The sequence below is a fragment of the Choloepus didactylus genome, chromosome 3 (assembly GCF_015220235.1).
Source record: "Choloepus didactylus isolate mChoDid1 chromosome 3, mChoDid1.pri, whole genome shotgun sequence".
In the NCBI taxonomy this organism is placed as follows: domain Eukaryota; kingdom Metazoa; phylum Chordata; class Mammalia; order Pilosa; family Megalonychidae; genus Choloepus; species Choloepus didactylus.
In genome coordinates this window covers 206,243,939-206,264,395 of record NC_051309.1, presented here as the reverse complement: position 1 = coordinate 206,264,395, position 20,457 = coordinate 206,243,939, and the positions used below count along the sequence as shown (strand labels likewise).

Here is a 20,457-nt window from a genome sequence, read left to right as displayed (position 1 = left end):
AATAAATATTAATTGACTCCGTGCTGATTCTGTACCACTGTTCTATGTTCCACATTCTTATCTCTATGGAGAATGTGGCCAGATTTTATGGTCCATGAGGGGAGACCCCACCTCCATTTTTTCTCCACTTTTCCATTCTTTTATCTGCTGAACTTCACCGGCACAAATGAAATTCCTCTTTCAATGGTTGCCTGAGACTTCCATTCAGCCAACTGATTTTTTTTTCATGAATCTCTCTTCAAGGTATATTGTTGAGCATAACTTTCTTGAATTTCTCTCCTGCTAATTCTTTTCCTGATGCTTCCTCTTCCTTCTGCCTACTTCTTTTTTTCCTTCTGAGCCACTAGTTTTGATTCCAGATTGTGTCCTCAAGCTTCTCTTTTTTCTTCTACTCTTTTTTTCGTTGACTTACTCCTTTGGCTTCTACTCGTACCTTTATGTAGATGACTCAACTCCCCAAAATTCAAATCTGTGCTGTTTTATCTCCACTGTGCCAGGTCTGTATTTCCAACTACCTATAAGACATCTCCACTTAAATGACCCACATTCTATCACAAATTCAAAATCTCCAATAGTGAGTCCATTATTTTTGTCTACCCCAATCTCCTTTCTTTTCCCAGCTATTCCATTTCAGTCCATTTTTAATCCCATTCTTTCCAACACACAGAAAGACAAATTGAATGGTCCTAAGTGATTTATCTCTTTCTTCCATCCCTGATAGCTCAATCTGTCATAAATCCCCCCCCCCCCCCCATAAAATGTTCCTTGGATTTGCCTCAGTTCCACGGCCACCACGCAGTCCAGGCTCCAGCACTTAGCTCAGTGCTGGAACAGCCGCTCCATTTCTCCCTTCCTTCAACATCTTTAGCCCTCGCACATGCTGCAGGGCCTGGTAGCTTCCTGACTTCTCACCTCCAAAACTGAGTGAAACATGCCCGGCTTGCATAGGCTCTGTGACTCCCAACCCACTGCCTCTCTCTTGTTCTGAAATTACTGGGTTAAATCCACAAATCCTTTCTGAGTGTCCCACCAGGTTCTATGCTGTGTTCTGGGGCATGGCAGTGATGGGAGTCTCCTGAACAATTTGTGCTCACCACCTCTCAGTCCCTTTGCCTTCATGCAGCTTGACTCTCCTCCTCCTCCATAAAACTCCATAAAACTGGCCTCAAGCACTCCAACCCACAGTGTTTTCCAGAATTCCTGTTGTTCTTGTGAAGACGCTTTCATGTTAGTTTTTACTCCTTAATTACTGGATTGCAATATCTTGAAGGTCCACCCGTTTTTATTTGTCTCCAAGCAGGGTGTGTGTTATTTGTGATTGTGGCAGTCATATTCACAATAACTGCTACTTATCTGTAATTAGATGTAATTAAGATCTCACTGGGACAATACAATGAACCAGGCAATTGCATGCAGTGCTTTGTTTGCCTTTTCCTCTTTAATGAGGGGGTATTCAGTACAGACTTAGGGTACCCTCATTCAGCTGTTCCCCAGCTGCAGGTCTCAGGGAAGCCCCTTCTGCTGTCTGCAAAATAGGGAGCTGGATGCCTGCTTTTCAATGTCTTTTCCAGTTCCACCTCTGTGGTTCAATTCAGTATCACTTCACTTGTTTTTTGTTGTTGTTGTTTTGTTTTGTTTTGTTTTTTACAGATTGAGCAAATATTTTGAAAAATTATATATATATGCATATATATTCAATACATACAGTAACAACTTTAAGCAAGTACATTTAAATATTAGTTACAATTGACAGTTTCCTGGGAAATAGTCTTTAATTCAATTGAATAAAGAAGAAAAATGTAAGTTTGGAAAGGAAGAAAGAAGTAATCATTTTCCACAAGTAAAATGATGACATAGGAGGCTCAAATCATTTATAAATAAATTATTAAAATTAATGATTATTTTAGGAAATTTATTGAATACAAATTCAATATACCATGTTCAATTGCATGTCTACAGATACACAGAAAATAGGAAAACATTATTTTTAGTAGCAACAAAATTACAAGGTATCTGTGGACAAATACAACCTAAACCAGACAAGATATTTAGAAGAAAAAAATACAAATCTTTACTGAAAGATTTTAAAGGGCAGTACAAAAATGGAGAAATATATTATGATCATATATTGAAAGAGTAAATATTATTACATGCTTATTCTCCCAATTATTCCATAGATTAAAGAAATTTCTAACAAACTCCCAACAGGATTTTTTCACGAAACTTTCAAGCTGATTCAAAAATTTTATGGAAGAGTAAAGATTTAGAAATAGCTAACAAATTTCTGAGTAGAAACAATCTGGAGGCTCTGGCTTTATCAGATATTAAGCTGTTTGGGTTCTATAATAATTAAGAGAATGTGGTGTAGAAATAGACAAATTGACCAAGATAATTGGCAAGAAAGAGAATAATTCATATAAGGGTATTTGATATATTATAGAATCAGTTATTAAGATCAATGGGTAATTAAATTCAGTGAACAATCCTAGAAAAATATTCATCTATATAGAAATAGATACTGGTCTGATCCCTACCTTACATGATTAAAGAAAAGCGATTTGAGATGATCAGTTGTTTTTTTTAATGGAATCCTTACTGTGTACTCAGCACCGATTTGCTGCTTAGGGAATATAAAACACACGACACAGTCTCTGCCCTCAAACTTGATACCATCTAGTGTGATAACAGGAAGCCAGGAGTATTTGGAGGGGGATGGGGGTAGAGAACAAGGCAGCCAGTTACATCATCACTAGAGATTCCTGAGAGGCGAGGCTAATGAGAAGCTTCCTGATGGAGGAGAGATTTCCGTTCTGTGTAAAGGAGGAGCTGACAGAGTGGGAGGACAGAGGCTGTCTTGGCAGACCCGGTGAGCAAAACACCTCTTCCAAGGGACCCAGGACAGGGCTGTAATTAGGACCAAGGAGCCAGACACTGCCTGATGGGTGCTAAATTTAAAGTAGCGGACGTTACTGATATTACCGCAAGATAAAAGAGGAAAGCACCAGGATCTCAGAGGAGGGTATATTTGAGAGGCATGAGATTAAAACCATTTATCTTGGCATCCCTTAAAGGGAAGCATCTGTCTCAAGGACAGTACATCTGGAATCCTGACACAATATAATATAATAAATTACCATTACAATTGGCTAATACTAATGTTTAGTAATAATAAGTGTTTATGTCTCTCCTCATTTCAAAAAGGAATTATAATTGCAATTATATTCATTAGGCAACTAGATAACAATACAAGAGATGAAAAACAGAAAATAAAAGTAGAAGCAATAGGGAGAGGCCAGAGGAAAAGTTTGCATGCCTGAAGGTTCTGAGGTGGGTTCAGAGGGGGCTACGTGATTGGGGCTCAGCATCTGAGCAGCCAATGCATTTCTTCCCCTAAAAGGAAGTTTTTCATTTTAATAGGAAGATGTAGTACCTCTAAAATTCCAAGCTTATTTTCAGAGACTTATCCTTATTGATGAGAGATATTTCGAGATATTGGCTACTGCTGTGTGCGCCCATTCATGCTGACTGCTGCTGAAATGAACTCATTAGAAACAAAAGCTGAAAGCAAAACACCAGCCCAAAGCTTTTTGGTTGAGCTTCTGAGGCGTTGCTAATGCATCCAAACATTTACTTAAGGAAACCCAGTTCTGAGGTCAAAGAAAATTTCCTCCTTTTAGAAATCACAACTGACATTAATTATTTCCTTTTAGGAAAGGCGTTTCTCTCTGCCTCCTTCCATATACCCTTCCCCCCAAAAAACCACATTATTTTATTAGTTTGTGCAATCTCAGAGATGGCAGCACAAGTCTGCCCCAGCCCCTGGGGAATTTATGTCTGAGAACAATGGAGCAGAGTGTGCTGGCTGCAAGGTCCCTGTCCAGATCTGACCTGGCTTTGTGTTCACGTCTCTCTTTTCTTGACAGTGTGAAGCAGCACGAGCGCTATGGCCAGCTCACCCTCGTCAACTCCACGGCGGCCGACACCGGTGAGTTCAGCTGCTGGCTGCAGCTCTGTAACGGCTACATCTGCAGGAAGGACGAGACCAAAACAGGCTCCACCTACATCTTTTTTACAGGTAGGATGTTTGGTGCATTAGTGGAGCACTTCAAACTTCTGGACTCAACACAGAACCAAAGTTTCCCTCTGTGGGCAGAATATCAAGTAATGCACTATGAGTGCATGCACTGTTTGTCAGGCTCTGGGCTAAGCGCTTTACATCAATTATTCCATGTAAGTCTCACAACCACCCTTCAGGGTAAGTTCCATTTTCCAGATAGGGAGTTTGAGGTTTAGAGCTATTAAAGACGTCATTTAGGTCACACAACTAGTAAGTGGCAGAATCAGGATTTGAACCCTGCACTGTCTGATTCTAGACTCTATACCAGCACTGTCCAATATGGTGCCACCAACCACGGTGGCTTAATTAAATTTAAAATTACATAAAAATCAAAATATAGTGCCTTAGACACACCTGCCAATTTCAAATGCTCAATGGCTACAAGTGACCAGTGGTCATTATATTGGACAGTGCAGATAGCCAACATTTGCATCATTGCAAAATGTTCTATTGGGGACTCAGGCAAGATGGCGGCATAGAGAGGAGTGGAAGCTAAGTAGTCCCCCTGGAACAACTACAAAAAACCAGAAACAACTAGTAAATAATCCAGAATAACTGCGGGGGGACAAACGAGACCATTCATTCATCATACACCAACCTGAATTGGGAGGAATGCCCGAGAACACAGCATCAAATCTGTAAGTAAAACCTGCAGAACCAAGTCGTGAGACCCCCCTCCCCCATAGTCCGAGCTGCAAAGCCTCGTGGTGCCGGAGAGAAGCTCTCTCCCAGCAAGCGAATACAGCTCAGCTGAGCTCCAACTGGGGTTTTAAGTAGCGAGTGTGAACTGCTCACTACAGGTACGCAGCCCCCAAAAACAGACAGAGGCTTTGGGTGACGACTGACCTGGGAGAGCCGGAGGGTCGCCTTGACTGGGTCTGAAGGGGACTATCTGTTTTCTTTTTTGGCTCAGTGGAGAAAGCCCCAGTCATTTTCAGTTTCCAAGGCTGTGACTCTGGGAAGGGTGGAGACAGCACAAGCAGAGAGCAAGACCACTGAAATGCTAATGACCTCCACCTGGGGGGTCTGTCTTCTCTAGGAGTAAAGGGGTGGGGCCCTTTCCATTCAGAACCAGACCCCAGAGCCTGGGGGAACATGGCCATACCTCCTCACACCAGTCAAGAATTATAGGCTAACAGGATCACCTGCTGGGCAGAAAAGCACAGTGACCTGAGGCATCACAGGGTGGAGCAATTTTCTAAGACACACCCACAGGGAAACCAGATACTGAATATTTCTTCCCTCTGGGACCTGAGCCTGTTCTGGTCTGGGAAAACCTGATCTGGATAACCAAGGAAACCATGCCTAGACAACAGAAAATTACAACCTACACTAAGAAAAACAAAGTTATGGCCCAGTCAAAGGAGCAAATGTACACTTCAACTGAGATACAGGAATTTATACTAATGCTAAATCAAATCAAAAAGTTTAGAGAAGATATTGCAAAAGAGATAGAGGCTGTAAAGGAAGCACTGGACATGTATACGGCAGAAATCAAAAGTTCAAAAAAACCTACTAGTAGAATCTATGGAAATGAAAGGCACAACACAAGAGATGAAAGACACAATGGAAACATAAAACAGCAGATCTCAAGAGGCAGAAGAAAACACTCAGGAACTGGAGAACAAAACACCTGAAAGCCTACATGCAAAGGAGCAGATGGAGAAAAGAATGAAAAAATATGAGCAACGTCTCCGGGAACTCAAGGATGAAACAAAGTACAATAATGTACGTATCATTGGTGTCCCAGAAGGAGAAGAGAAGGGAAAGGGGGCAGAAGCAATAATAGAGGAAATAATTAATGAAAATTTCCCATCTCTTATGAAAGACATAAAATTACAGATCCAAGAAGCGCAGCGTACTCCAAACAGAAGAGATATGAATAGGCCTACGACAAGACACTTAATACTCAGATTATCAAATGTCAAAGACAAAGAGAGAATCCTGAAAGCAGCAAGAGAAAAGCGATCCATCACATACAAAGGAAGCTTAATAAGACTATGTGCGGATCTCTCAGCAGAAACCATGGAGGCAAGAAGGAAGTGGTGTGATATATTTAAGATACTGAAAGAGAAAAACCACCAACCAAGAATCCTGTATCCAGCAAAGCTGTCCTTCAAATATGAGGGAGAGCTCAAAATATTTTCTGACAAACAGACAATGAGAGACTTTGTGAACAAGACTCCTGCCCTACAGGATATACCAAAGGGAGCACTACAGGGTGATAGAAGACAGGAGTGTGTGGTTTGGAACACAGTTTTGGGAGATGGTAGCACAACAGTGTAAGTACACTGAACAAAGATAACTATGAATATGGTTGAGAGAGGAAGATGGGGAGCATGTGAGACACCACAAGAAAGGAGGAAAGATAACGACTGGGATTGTGTAACTTGGTGAAATCTAGAGTATTCAACAATTGTGATAAAATGTACAAATATGTTCTTTTACGAGGGAGAACAAGCAAATGTCAACCTTGTAAGGTGTTAAAAATGGGGAGGCATTGGGGGAGGGATGCAATCAGCATAAACTAGAGACTGTAACTAATAGAATCATTGTCTTATGCTTCCTTTAATGTAACAAAGGTGATATACCAAGGTGAATGCAGATAAGAGGGGGGGATAGGGGAGGCATGTTAGACACTTGACATTGGTGGTATTGTCTGATTCTTTATTCTACTTTGATTTAAGGTTATTTTTCCTTTTGCTGCTTCCTAGCTGTCATTTTTTTTTTTTTTTTTCCTCTTTCTTTTGCCTCTCTACCTCCTTTGACTCTCCCTCATGCCTTGTGGAAGAAATGTAGATGCTCTTATATAGATAGTGGTGAAGGTGGTGAACACATAAATGTATGACCATGCAGAAAACCATCGATTATTTACTTGGGATGGAATGTATGGTGAGTGAACAAAACCATATTAAAAAAAATGGGTTGATGACAAAACCTAGAGGGCAATATACTGAGTGAAATAAGCCAGACACATTAGGACAATTATGACAGGGTCTCACTGATAGGAACTAATTACAATATGTAAACTCATAGACATGAAATATAAGGTACCAAGATATAGGACGAGGCTTAAGAATGGGGAGTGGCTGCTTAGTATGAGCAGAATGTTCAATTAGGATGAACTTAAATGTTTGGAAATGAACAGGGGTGTTGGTAGCAAGACGTGAGAATAACTAACAGCGCCGAATGGTGTGTGAATGAGGTGGAAAGGGGAAGCTCAGAGTCATATATGTCACCAGAAGGAAAGTTGGAGGTCAAAAGATGGAAATGTATAAAACTGAATCCTATGGTGGGCAATGTCCATGATCAGCTGTACAAATACTAGAAATCACTTCCATGAACCAGAACAAATGTATGACAATTCAATTAGAAGTTAATAATAGAGGGGCATATAGGGAAGAACTATATACCTATTACAAACTATATACTACAGTTAGTAGTATTTCAACATTTTTTCATAAACAGTAACAAACGTACTATATCAATACTAGGAGTTAACAATTGAGGGGGGTTGGTTAGGGATAGGGGAGGATTAGAGTTTCCTTTTCTTTTTTTCTTTTTTCATCTTTCACTTTATTTCTTGTCTGGAGTAATGAAAAGTTTCTAAAAATTGAACAAAAATTAAGTGTGATGGATGCACGGCTGTATGAGGGTACCCAGGGGCAAGTGATTGTACACTTTGGATCTTTGGATAATTGTATGGTATCTGAACAATCTCAATAAAAATGAAAAATAATAAATAAAAAAACAAAACAAAACAAAACGTTCTATTGGACAGTGCTGCTGTATATTTTGGGTCTGTATGCACTCAGCACCTATAATGGTCTCCTTTGTGGAGCCACCATATCTGCAGAATGCCTGGCTAAATATCTCCTTGCATTTGTTCTTGTTTGTACTATAAGCTAAGGTTTTGGGAGCAGCCTTCCCAAGGGCTGGGGTCCTTGTGGCTCCAGTCCCATTACCTGAGCCCAAGTGAGCTGCCTGAAAATGTGCAGCTTGGAGTGGAGAACTCTTACCTGCCCCTGCAGCGCTAGGTGTTTGCAAAGCGGAGCTTCACTCTGAGAAACAGGTGTTGCAGAGTAACTCCCCAGCCTCCTTTCCTGCAGAGCTCTCTAAGCTCTGAAGTTCGGGGATGAAGTTCCCCAACAGGGCTCAGAGGTCAGGAATAGATCTCAGGAGTGTTGCAGATGCCACCCCTTCTTGCTCTTTCAGGTGAAGCCAGAATCCTTTTGTAGTGTCTGGGTGGGGGCTTTCATGATATGTGTCCATGTGACTGATCCATCTGCCTTTCAGACCGAGAGACACTGAGGCCCCTGATCATGATCTTATGCCCTGGTCAATAATTAATGCTTTAGCAAAATCTCATGCATTTTCCTTTCCTGTCCAAAGCACATTTTGGAATGTGCTACAAAGAATTGCCCATGCGCACTTTGTATTATGCCACACCGAGAAGCAACAGTGGAAAAGGTAACCAATTAAGTCTAAAAAGTCTGTTGTTCTACACAAGGACTGATAATATATTTCAAATTGCAGAATGAAAATTCTTTGCCAAGATTAGCACTGTCATATCTTCCCAAAGTAGTTGACCAAGATTTTAAACTGAAGGCTTCACTGGAACAGAATATCCTGTTAGGATTATGGACTCTATTTGAGTTTTTAGAGGCAGGCCTTCTTTTTAAACTTAATGAAGTCCTTTTGTGAACCAAAGGAAGGCTAATAAATAAAAATTTATTTCAATTTTTAAGAAATCCAGATCAAAAAGGGAGATGATCTAATGCACTGTATCATTTTCCTACTCTTCAACACTAATTTGACTCAAGTTGGGTTTTCAGGATAGGGTTTAGCAATTTGTCTTTTCAAGCAGAATCAAATTGGGCCGTTAGGAAAACTGTCTTTCCCACAGCTAGCTCTGTACTCCTTTAGAACATATGCTTCCCGGCTATGCACATAGGGAAACATATGTCATTCATTATGTTTGTTTAATTGATTCCTAGATTTTGATTGAAAATATTGTGAAGTTTCTTTTTTAAGGGTTGACTATTGTTAATTTGTGCAATTTTTGATTAAGCAACTGCCACATATTAAATTTCATCTTTCATCTTTCCCCAGGAGACTATCAGCGAGGGTTTCTTTAACTTTTTATTGAAGTATAACATAGACAAAGAAAAATACACAAATCATAAGTTTACAGCTCAATAAATTATCATAAAGTGAACATACACATGCAACTACCACCCAGATCAAGGAAGAGCACATTACCAGCATTAGGACTTTCTCATAGCAAAAGACTTGGACTCCTATTTGCATATGTACAAAAACCACATTAATTTTATACGTGGACTTTGTTATAATTGGGATTTTTATTTATAGCCTAATAACCTTAATTGTTTTTTAATCTAAATTTCCAAGTGTTTATGTGTTTGTCATCTACACCAGTAGATATAAACACACTTGCACAGGGCATATGCAATCTATAATTTTTTAAATGCACTTTAGCATACTTTTTTTTGTAGACAGAAGCTACTCATTGCACATATATATCTTACATTTGGCAGAGCAACTGATGTGATCACTTATTTCAAAGCATGTATTACAGTACTAGAAGGAAGACCACATTTTTATGTTTTGCATTTCAGAATTCACATATTCTACTGGCTTTGCTTGTTGGTTCAGATTAAGCTTTTATTCTACAAAAACTTAAAAAAAAAAGTTGCCTCTAAATCTTATAATCATAAAATCCTCAAATGTTATTGTTGAAAAGGAATATGGAGATCTTCTACTCCAGATTATTCTCTTTACAAATGGGGGAAATGTTGAAGCACAGAGAGGTTAAGTGACACATCCAAGGCCATACAGATATACTTTGTGGGAGCACATGGGTGTTAGATCATGGAGGAAGATGGCCCTTGCCTAAGCCTGAAAGTCAGTTTATCATGAAGAAGCACACATCAACCAGCCTGACAAAAAGCCTTGCAAAAGATGAAGACTCACTGATCTGTGATCTATGACCTTGATCTTAGAGCCAGAAGGGAAGAGCTCCATGGCAACGGAACTTGGCACTCCCACCAGGGAACTCTCGGCCCATGAAGACCTTTGATGTTGGGTCCAGAAATTCTGTCCCTGACCTAAAATATCGTAAATCATGGCACAAGGAAGGCTAATGATGTAGAAAGCCAAGGATAATTGTTTCAGCACTGTTGCAAGGAATCCATAGAAAACAATTTAACAAATGTTGGGGTGTGATTAGGTTCAAAGATTTCTCTTACCAATTGCTAAAATATTCACTCATAGAATGATCTGAGAAAAAAACAGATTTGAAAAATGCACCATGCTGGAAAAAAAAATCCCAGCGTTCGTTGGGAAATCCATTCCGTTCCTACCACCCTTGGCAGAACTGGGACCTCTGGATTGTGAATGAGGATGGGTGGTGGTAGCGGAAGTGATAGGGCTCTCAGAGAGGCTCGGATGTGTTGGGAAATCCCTCCCAAAAATGGGACAGAATTTCTCCAAACATAAGCATCGCTTTGTTTGGAGGTTTGAAAAATGCTCTTAACATAAGTAAGTCAGTTTCCTTCCTGCTTCCTTAGTGTGGTAAACTCCATGGGCCTGATTTGGCCTTGAACTAACACCTTTTTTATTTCCTTTGAGGAGATGGAAAGTAAAATCCTTCTTTGAAAAAGCAAAAAGCACTAAGAAAAAAAAATCTTTTCTACTAATAAGGACTCAGCATTCTGAGTAGTTTGCTAGTCCCCTCTTTATCTTTGTGCCCTGAATGTAAATATTAAGGTGCCCTTACCTTGTTTCTCTAGAATAAATAAATTTGTGTCTTCCCCTTGGCAGAGAAAGGAGAGCTCTTTGTACCTTCTCCCAGTTACTTTGATGTTGTCTACTTGAACCGGGACAGACAGGCTGTGGTTCCTTGTCGAGCGACTGTCCTGTCAGCCAAAGTCACACTCCACAGGGAGTTCCCAGCCAAGGAAATCCCAGCCAACGGAACGGACATCATTTATGACATAAAGAGAGGCTTTGTATATCTGCAACCTCACTCTGATCACCAGGGGGTGGTCTACTGCAAGGCCGAGGCTGGGGGCAAGTCTCAGATCTCCATCAAGTACCAACTGCTCTACGTAGAGGGTAAGCCTGCTACCCACCAACCCCGAGATTTTAGTCACTTCCAGCTGACGGATATCAGGTACTGTTCCCTACTTACAGATGGAAATAAGGTGTCACAGAATGCTTTTCTTAAGGTCTCCTTGACTGCACCAGCATTTACATAGGGTTCTACTTCTTTGCCCATGACCCTAACATAATACCCCTCTATCACCTTGTCTCCCAAATCTTTCCACTTTTCCCTCTGGTAATACCTCAGCAAATCCCCTACATGTCCAACCTCTTCTTAGAATGTTTCTTTGTCCTACAGGCACCATCCTTTCCCCATCTCAAGGTCAGGGATAAGGGTCAGTGTCATCATGTCCGATCCCACCTCCCATCGTGGCTCTGCCATGTGGTTATGCCAGATTTCTCATCCCCCTTCCTGCTGTTCCCCTTCATTCATTGAAGATTTGGGCACTCAGCTCACCATCCTCCACGTGGAACACATTGGTCTGGTTCACTGACATTGTGCCAACTCCACCTCTGACAGTCACAGCTTTAACAGTGTCAACGACGACGACTGCTCCGACATAGGAATCATGGATTCAGGACCCCCAGTTCCAACCACAGTCTTGTATCTTCCCAGATTGTTTGTTCAGTGACCCTTTCTGCTGATAAGGACTCACCTCCACACTCAGTAGCCCTGTCTCACCCTCCCCACTGCCATCCAGCTTAGACTCCTTGGCTCATCATCCCTTCTGTACTCTCTTGCTGATACTCTGAGCTCCTTGCCTCTCTGTGCTTTCCTTCCACCTTTCCAGGAAAGTGCCATCCCAGATGAACATAATTGTAGCCTTTTTTCCATGGCTGTATCCAGAGAGCTGAGGGCTGCTGGAAAAACCTCCCAGGCCGGTAGATGGTGCCGCTATAAATTCCTGGTCTCCAGCCCCCATTGCCGGGCAGTTCCACTGCATTTTTCCACTCTCATTTCACTCTCCACAATGAGTCTTTACAAACCTCCTCAAAAGTTCTTAAATCTCCACCGACCTCCTCATTCTCTTCCAAATTGGCCTCATTCCTTCTTAAAAGAACTGAAATGTGCTCAAATCTCTCCATTAAAAATATAACTATTTTAAAAAATAGCAACCATTTTAAAGTGCAGCATTTCAACTCAGTGGGTTTATATATAAAAGATATTTTCCCTAATAACTTCCATCAGTTCTGCTGTGTTAAATCCTTTACCCAATGGTTCTGAGACCTGTTAATGCCATTTGAGTCCAATCCCACATCCAGCAGTCACTTTGAGCTAGTGAGACAAACTCAACCTGGTTTCTGAGACTGTTCATTTAAAAACTTTAATCCCATATTCCATCCAAAGTCTGCTACTAGTCTCCAACCAGGTGTGGGCTACACCAGCGACCCCAGCAGCGTGGCTGGAGAGAGGAGACCCCCAGCCTCTCTGCTGAGGCGCCGGGCTGGGGGAGAGGGGAGGCTGGCGCCCAGAGGGGGCTGTCACCAGGCTGAGTGATCAGCGTGTGGGATGGGATCTTCTACTGTGATGGTGATTCTCAGGCAGCCCTGTGGAGAGATGAGTGTCCCCAAGTGCTGGCTGCTCTCCAAACTTAAATTTTGGGCTACCTAATGCCTCTTTTTCTCAGCTATGAGACAGAGTCAGAAGGCCATGGCCTCTAACATTCTATTTTACCAAATAGCTCTCACAACCCTTCTGGGACCACCCTCGGCTCTCTCTCTTCCCCGATCACAACCAAACTCCCGGAAGGAGCTCTCTGCATTCCCCATCTCCGTACCCTTTCCTCCCACCAGCTCCTCAGCCCACTGCCATTTGGCTTTCTCCCCTCCCCTCCACCAAAACAGCTAATTGCTGAGGTGTTCAGGGAGTCCTGTGTTGTTAAAACCAGCAAACAATTTTTTGTCCCATTCCTATTGGATTCTCTCTCCTGCATGAAACTTCCTCTTCCCCTGGCTCCATGTTCTTCTGCTTTCCTTTCTCATTCTGCTTTATCAGCTATTTGTCTTCTACTGGCTTTTAAGTGTTGCAGTGACCCAAGAGACCCTAATTTCACCCTCCTTATTCTCTCCCTGGGCAGTCCCAGCCCTATCTCTGGCTCCACTTACCATCTCTACACTAATAACTCCTAAATATACGTCTGGCCCAGATCTGACCCTCCCTCCTTCCCCCAGTCCTGCTGACAATTCTTATTAAATCACTCTTAAATCCTACTGCTCCTCTCCACCCTCAACACACATAAAAAAGAGTTCAAGTTTTCATCATCTCTTCCTGCTACTAATGCAAATACCTTTCTAATTACTCTCCCCCCACATCCACCTTTTCTCTCGCCAATTCATTTTTCACACTGTAGCTGATTGTGTTTTAATTCCAATTAAAACAATTCAATGGCTTTCACAATTCTCCCAGAACCGAAGCCAAAATCCTCCATGTTGCCTGAAAGGCCTTGCATGACCCGCCTCCACCCTCCTCCCCAGCCTGGCCTCATTCCATCTGCCCTCCGCTCTGCAGCCACCTGGCCTTCCTCCACCCTCTTACCTGGGGGCTTTGCACACCCTGCAGTTCTGGCCTGCTGGTGCTTCCCCTTCCTCCCAGCCATGTTGGTTAAGCTCACCCTTCAGATTTCAGGCAGAAATCTGCAAGATTTCCTTGCTCTCAAACTATTCTAATCTTCTAGCGCACTCTGTGCTTCTCCTTTGTGGCTCTTAACACAGTGGAAGTTTTAAATTAACTCTATAACTATGTAATTGTTTACTGGCTGCCTCCCCCACTAGAATAAAGCTCCCAAGGGCTCAGAGACCATGTTTGTCTTGTTCATTGCTGTGGTTCCAGCTCCTCGCACATGGCCTTGTGTTCAAAGCTGCTGTGAAAATTAGTTGTTGAATGAACTTACCATAATGAAGAAATCTGTTGCTGTAATGCTGTGATATGAAGGCACTGCAAACGTATACATTTGTGCCCCTTCTGCAGACATCTTTCTCATGAGAATATTCAGGCTTTCCCTCATTCTTTCTGAGGATGGACAGCCAGACATCCTACTGGTTCATCTCTACCCCCTCAGATGCCCTCCATCCTGGCCTTGTCCACAGTTCTACTTGCTCTCCTTCTAAGCATCTTCTTCCCCCTCAACTTTTTATTCCCTTCACGTGGAGCCCTGGCAGGCCTTTTAGCTTCTTCCTGCAATTTAAATGTGTGGTGGCTAGAGCTGGGGAGCTCTGGACAGTTACCCCGTCTGGGCCTCCAAAGTAAGAGACAGTGGAGGTTTCAAAAGATTCCAAAACCAGCAGGATAGAAGAGGCCTGGTGCCTGTTGGGAAGCTGTAAGGAGGGCACAAATGTTACATTGCTGTCCAGCTAAGAGAACATGTCTGTAGGTTTATCTTGCATGCTGTACTCATGGATTTTGTTTACTTTCCCTGTCTCCTGCTTGCTTCCAGTTCCCCCAGGCCCTCCATCAACAACCATCTTGGCATCCTCCAACAAGGTGAAAGGTGGGGATGACATCAATGTGCTCTGCACTGTCCTGGGGGAGCCTCATGTTGAGGTAGAATTCAGGTGGATCTACCCAGGGCAGAAGGTAAGTGCCATACCCCAGTCTCAGCCAGCTGTTTTTAATTCACAGGTTTTGTTTTTTTTGTTTTTGTGGTTGCTATTTTTTTACCCAGCAAGGCAGGCTGTAGTTTAAAATGTTTAAGTGCAAGGGAGTAAGGTAGGAGCTGGGGCTTGCTCGTTATCTTCCAGATGTTTTGGCATATTCCCACTGGATTTTTTTTAAAGGATAGGAAAAAAAGAGAGACTAGATTCCATCAGACAATTCACTCAACATACTCTCTTCATATGAGGTGTTTCTTTATAATCCTAAGTTAAGAAAGGACAGGGGCACGAAAGAGAAAGGAAAGGACTTCTTTTTTCCCCAACCCTCCCAACCTCAACCTTCAGTCCCACATTTTGGGTCTATTAGAGGCTATTTGAAACTCCTTTGGCTTCCTCAGGGTTTTCTCCCCAACACAAGCTGTGTCCTGTGATGAGGAACTCCAAGCAGACGTCCTCCAAGTGGGCATTTAAACATAAGCCCCGTTGGAGGTGCTGTGAGGCCAGACAGCATTTCAAAGTAGACTTTCCCTAAAAGCAACTACACTGTAGTTAAGAGCCTTTGTACATGTTCTGCTCACTAAAATAGCTTTGCTATCAACATGGAATAATCCCTTTGTTGCCAAAAGAGATTTGGCCTCCGAAGACACACTCAGTAGCCAATACACTCTGGTTTAAGGGCTGTGACTGGTGGAAAATAACTATCCTGGGAGAACAGTGCCTTCCAGCATCCTGGTACTAGTTTTCAAAAGGTATTACCACAATTAGAAGACATTATTTTCAATAGAAGTTTGTTTTATACATTGCTAATTGGTATATTATGACCAGAAAGTAATATTCAATATATTAGTTAAGCTAATCCAGAAAACACGACATTCTTTTCACCAAAGTTGGCCGAAGCATGTCAAAAGTGACCATCTCATGTTCTAGAAATAGGGGGTCATCTTGTTCATCCTTGGTACAAGTTTTCCCTCAGTTGAGTGCTATGGCACATTTGACTAATCATACTTCTCCCTCTCCCAAATCTGAACAATTGGGAACTTATTTATTGACTCAGTGAGAGTCTTGGGCTTCTTTTTGACTTTAAATTCTGTGAATGGAACTATTTAGCTGGGGGATGACTATGGGCAATGCGAAGAGGGCAGCAGCGGAAAATTTTATTCATGTTTTTATGCCTATCCAGTTGCACTTTCTTGGCGTTTCAAAAGAATACATTTGGTATTAAGTAGAATCTTACAGAAGACAAGGGCAGAGAGAGTCAAAGAGCATTACGAAATTCAAAACACCTCTTGGGGAAAAAATGCAGCCAAAAACAATTATACAGTGTGAAAGCTCCCGCAGTCCATGAGCTATGCATGCCAAGTAGCCTTTAATAAGCATGAGTTTGCACTCTGAAAGGACTGTCAAGGGTGTTGGGTGAACTGGGGCTTGTCCTTGGTGCTGCAGTCTGTGTGGCTGTTGTTACGCAGGATGAAAGGCCCGTGACAGTTCAAGACACTTGGAGGCTGATCCACAGAGGACTTGGACACACCACGAGAATCTCCCAGAGCATCCTTACAGTGGAAGACTTTGAAACCACTGATGCTGGATATTACATTTGCACTGCTCAGAATCTCCAAGGACAGACAACAGTAGCTACCACTATTGAGTCTTCCTGATGTGGAAAATGAGGTATAATGAACTGAAGAAAAGCCCATTTGCATATACCATCAGCGTTGGGTTTTTTTGATTAGTTCGTAGCCAGAGGCTGATGTCAAGTGCCAATCTCCACCCCCCTTGTGAGTCAGACCCAGACATCCAAACCAAAAGGAAGTCAACTGGTCTAATAATACGAGTGTTAACTCTTCTAACAGAAAGCATGTGTTTTGATTGCTTACCTACACATATATTTCTAATTTTTATATTAAGAAAACATCTATGTAAACTTTATATAATCATTTCTATTAAATAAGCAAGTTTTTGTAAAAAATTAAAAATGGACTCAGTGCTCTTGTTTTAGAGCTGACTTGAAGTAAGTCCCAAAGGACCTTTCTGGGAGTGATGCTTGGGTGAATACTTAACATTCTATTTAATATAACAACCACTGTACACCCAATATTTTTTTTAAATACATTAAAATATATTATAGAGTTTGACTACTCATCTGTGAGCAACAACTCAAGAATCAAATTCAAAGACATGTCACTTTTTCTCAGTAGCAAATTTTAAAGTTATTCTGAGATAATTTATGAAGGTATTGAAAAAAAATGTACACTTGTCTTTAACTGCTGCACTCAATAATTGTTCATTCTAGGTTAATCCATCCAGTAAGAACTAGAACATGTGTGTTTAAAAGTTTAACTTTCTATAAGACAGATTCACAGGCCAAGGAATAATCATCTTTGTTTAGACATTTTTGTCATTATCAAAAAATTTACACGATAGCTATTTCAATTTTCATCACAACAGAAATTGTTAAAATCAGTCAAAATTTATTTCTCAAACATATGCTTGCATTTAGTAAATGAAAGCTTAGCTCTAAGTCCAGCTCTGTGAGCCAAATTTCAGCTGATGACCAATTTTGCGGTTGTATTGAAAATTCCTGGGAAATAACTTAAGAGATATAATTATCTAGTGTGCTGTGAGAAGGGCAATGATTTGGATAACATTTTGAAGAGTAAAGTATGTCAGAAGTTATAATTCTTAGGTTGAATATTCCAGCATTATTTATTTGATCAAAGCAAAATATACTTTCCATTACTACAGACTGAACACAGATACAGTTGTTTACACATCCATATTTTTATGACGTGTCAACATTTTGCATCCTACATGAAACATCTGGTTTGAAAAAAATCTTAAAGTTCTCTATTTTATTTCCTATCTTCTCTCCTGTTGTATTTCATCCTCCAAAGACGCTGTACATTAATAGTTGGAAGATTTATTTCCCCAGATGCCTAAATGATATGGAGGACAGCAGTGAACAGAAGATTTACCATTTAGGGGATGAATGGCAAACCCAGCTTTGGCTACTGACACTGAGAAAAACTTGGAAGAGTGAGCAGAGATGTTCCAGGAGGTGGCAGTGAACCAACTTTCCAATTTATCAGAAGCAAACAAGGAAGGTTACATACATAATAAACAGAAGTTAAAGACTTCAGACGCAATCACTAATTAAAATAAGCCATGCATCATGAATATTAATTCACTACGTAGTGTACATGTAAATGGTGATTCAAATATCCACCTCTAGTATCCTGAATCTGTTCTTCTTGTAGGGATAATTCATACAGCCAAACGTCAGCAACGCAGAATAGTAAATACTGACATCACAAACTTGTCACATGCAGGGAGAGGGAGAAAAAGCCACAGTTCTTCCTTCCACCTTCCCAAAGTCTTAGAATTGGGAGAGGTAATAAATAAAGTTTTGAAAAGAAACAGAAATGCAACTTGGAGGACGGTTGTACAAGCCATATTTTCTACTTATCGGCTGGCCATTCTGTTCCCTTTCCAAGGACAGAAGGATTCCTCAAACTATACCCAGAAACAGTCCTGTCTTCCCAGACTGCTTTGTTCTATTAAATACTGTATCATTTGTTTAATCAGGATGCCCCAATCCTATCTTTTTTGGTTCTGCTAGCCAATGAAATTTCTCTTCTTTATTCTTATTCTCTTTATGGGTTTCCAAAACTTGTTGCATCAGATCCAGGCCTTAGTTTATTTGGAAAATGGCTGCAGCACTTTGTAAGATTAGCCAGCCCTGGGAAAGCACAATGCTTATCCTTGTCCCAGGGACAAGTAGGGAGGAGGTAGAAGGTATGCTTTTGTGGCACTGGATGAGGGATGAGGACATGGGCGGAATGGGGAAGAAAGGGAGAGAAGACAGTTTAAATCCATAAGGAGAGCTTAGATCAAGGTAAAAATAAGGCAGAAACAATCCATTGGCACTGCCCTTTATCTTTGTACAGATTCTTAGAAAAATTAGAATTCTACATTTGCTCACAGCCTGAGAAAATGGATCATGGTATGGTATTTAGGATCTCATGGGTAAGTTGGAAATCGACAGCAGAAAACTCTAGCTACTTTCAGCTGACATGGCTGAACATTGAAAAACTGCCAACAAGTTACTCCAAAAGGATACAGAGAATGTACAGACATTGACAAGTCAAAGCCGTTCCTGTCATACTCTCTGCCCCCATGTCGGAGGATTGAGTGGAATTCGTAGTAGATAATCATAATCCAAGCAACTATTGCTCTTTCTTCTATGGCTTTTGCTGAAATGTATACACTATTATTTGATTAGTACATACCCAGATATATTCAGCTTTTGACTTTTAATACACAGCGAAGGAAGGTAACATCAGACAAAGGACACTGTTACATCCATCTCATTCACACATCCCAGTCAGACCAAAATAAAAATCACAAGAAGGTGTCTGTGGTGAAGGACATTATAAAGGTTATAAATCTTTATCATAATAGGCCCCTGAGAGTTTTTCCCCTTATGCTTAGGTGAAAAAGGCAATGAACAAGATTCTCTCGTTCTTTAAGTGCGTTGTGCAACGGCATCCACGCGGATCATCAATTCCGAAATCTTTTTTGGAAGAGTCTTTTGGACTAGGTCAAAAGTCTGACTCCCGAGTTCCAGTCTTAGAAGTAGCCAGTTCTGGTGGTGATTACTTTCCAGTTATACTGCAACAATGACACGTAAGGTAATGTAGCTCCTGCTGCCAGGGTCGTTAGGGTCAGTCCCGCAGACCTGTATCCAGATGCTTCCAGATAGTCTCTCGGCTTTCAGAAAGCGTCATCTGGGTGAAACGCTGGGGCTGGGGAAGGAGCCAGAATTCCTTGGCGACTGAAAAGGTATAGCTGAGGACGTGGGGGATCTCTTGGGGCTGCACAAGTCCCCGTTGTGCAGCTTCCACAGCAGCTCCTCGTTCTCCATGGAGAGCCGCTTGTTGACTTTCGACTCCTTCTCCAATGATTCTTGCAGAACAGCCTGCTCTGTGGAAAGTTGCCTGAAAAACAAAACAAAACAAAATAGCCAGGAGCTATGAGGAGCTACTTCCAACTAACTTGAAAACTTTTTCTGACCATTTTAAACTTGCAAGTGCAAAAGGCTCTCCCTTTGGAACAAAAATGGATTCAGGCACGTGGCTACTAGTGACAGGTATTTGGCTGGCTGAAAGCCTTGGAAATGTGAGCTTGAGCCAAGGAAAAACTTCATTTTTTTTTTTTTTTTGGCAATTTCACAGTAGGTTGAATGACACTTCCACAAATATCCCACCTGCTTTATGACTTTTTTACATTTGGGGGCTGTCTCCTATTTGGCTCTGGACTGCTCTTTCTCTGAGGGCACTGAGGGACCTGGGGAAAAGCTTCCTCATTTAGCTCGCAGTGTTTGGTCCAGGCCACTTTTTTTTTTTTTTTTAAATTACATTCAGTTTTATTGAAATATATTCGCATACCATACAATCATCCATGGTATACAACCAACTGTTCACATACCATCATATAGTTATGCATTCATCACCACAATCTATTTCTGAACATTTTCCTTACATCAGAATCAGAATCAGAATAAAAAATGAAAGTAAAAAAGAACACCCAAACTATCCTCCCCATCCCACCCTATTTTTCATTTAGTT

At 41.3% G+C, this 20,457-nt stretch overlaps 2 protein-coding genes across 2 annotated transcripts in view; one reads left to right on the top strand and one right to left on the bottom strand.

The window, feature by feature from the left end:
• The window catches only part of PDGFRL (platelet derived growth factor receptor like), a 69,982-nt gene extending 53,065 nt beyond the window's left edge, over positions 1-16,917 (top strand). The window contains exons 3-6 of the mRNA XM_037831224.1: positions 3,924-4,075; positions 10,961-11,254; positions 14,677-14,816; positions 16,300-16,917. Of these exons, the coding sequence (XP_037687152.1) occupies positions 3,924-4,075; positions 10,961-11,254; positions 14,677-14,816; positions 16,300-16,488 (775 nt within the window). The 3' untranslated portion in view covers positions 16,489-16,917. The remainder of the gene's footprint in view (positions 1-3,923; positions 4,076-10,960; positions 11,255-14,676; positions 14,817-16,299) is intronic.
• A 595-nt stretch (positions 16,918-17,512) lies between these two features.
• The window catches only part of MTUS1 (microtubule associated scaffold protein 1), a 187,236-nt gene continuing 184,291 nt past the window's right edge, over positions 17,513-20,457 (bottom strand). The window contains 1 exon segment of the mRNA XM_037831225.1: positions 17,513-19,827. Within this exon segment, the coding sequence (XP_037687153.1) occupies positions 19,614-19,827 (214 nt within the window). The 3' untranslated portion in view covers positions 17,513-19,613.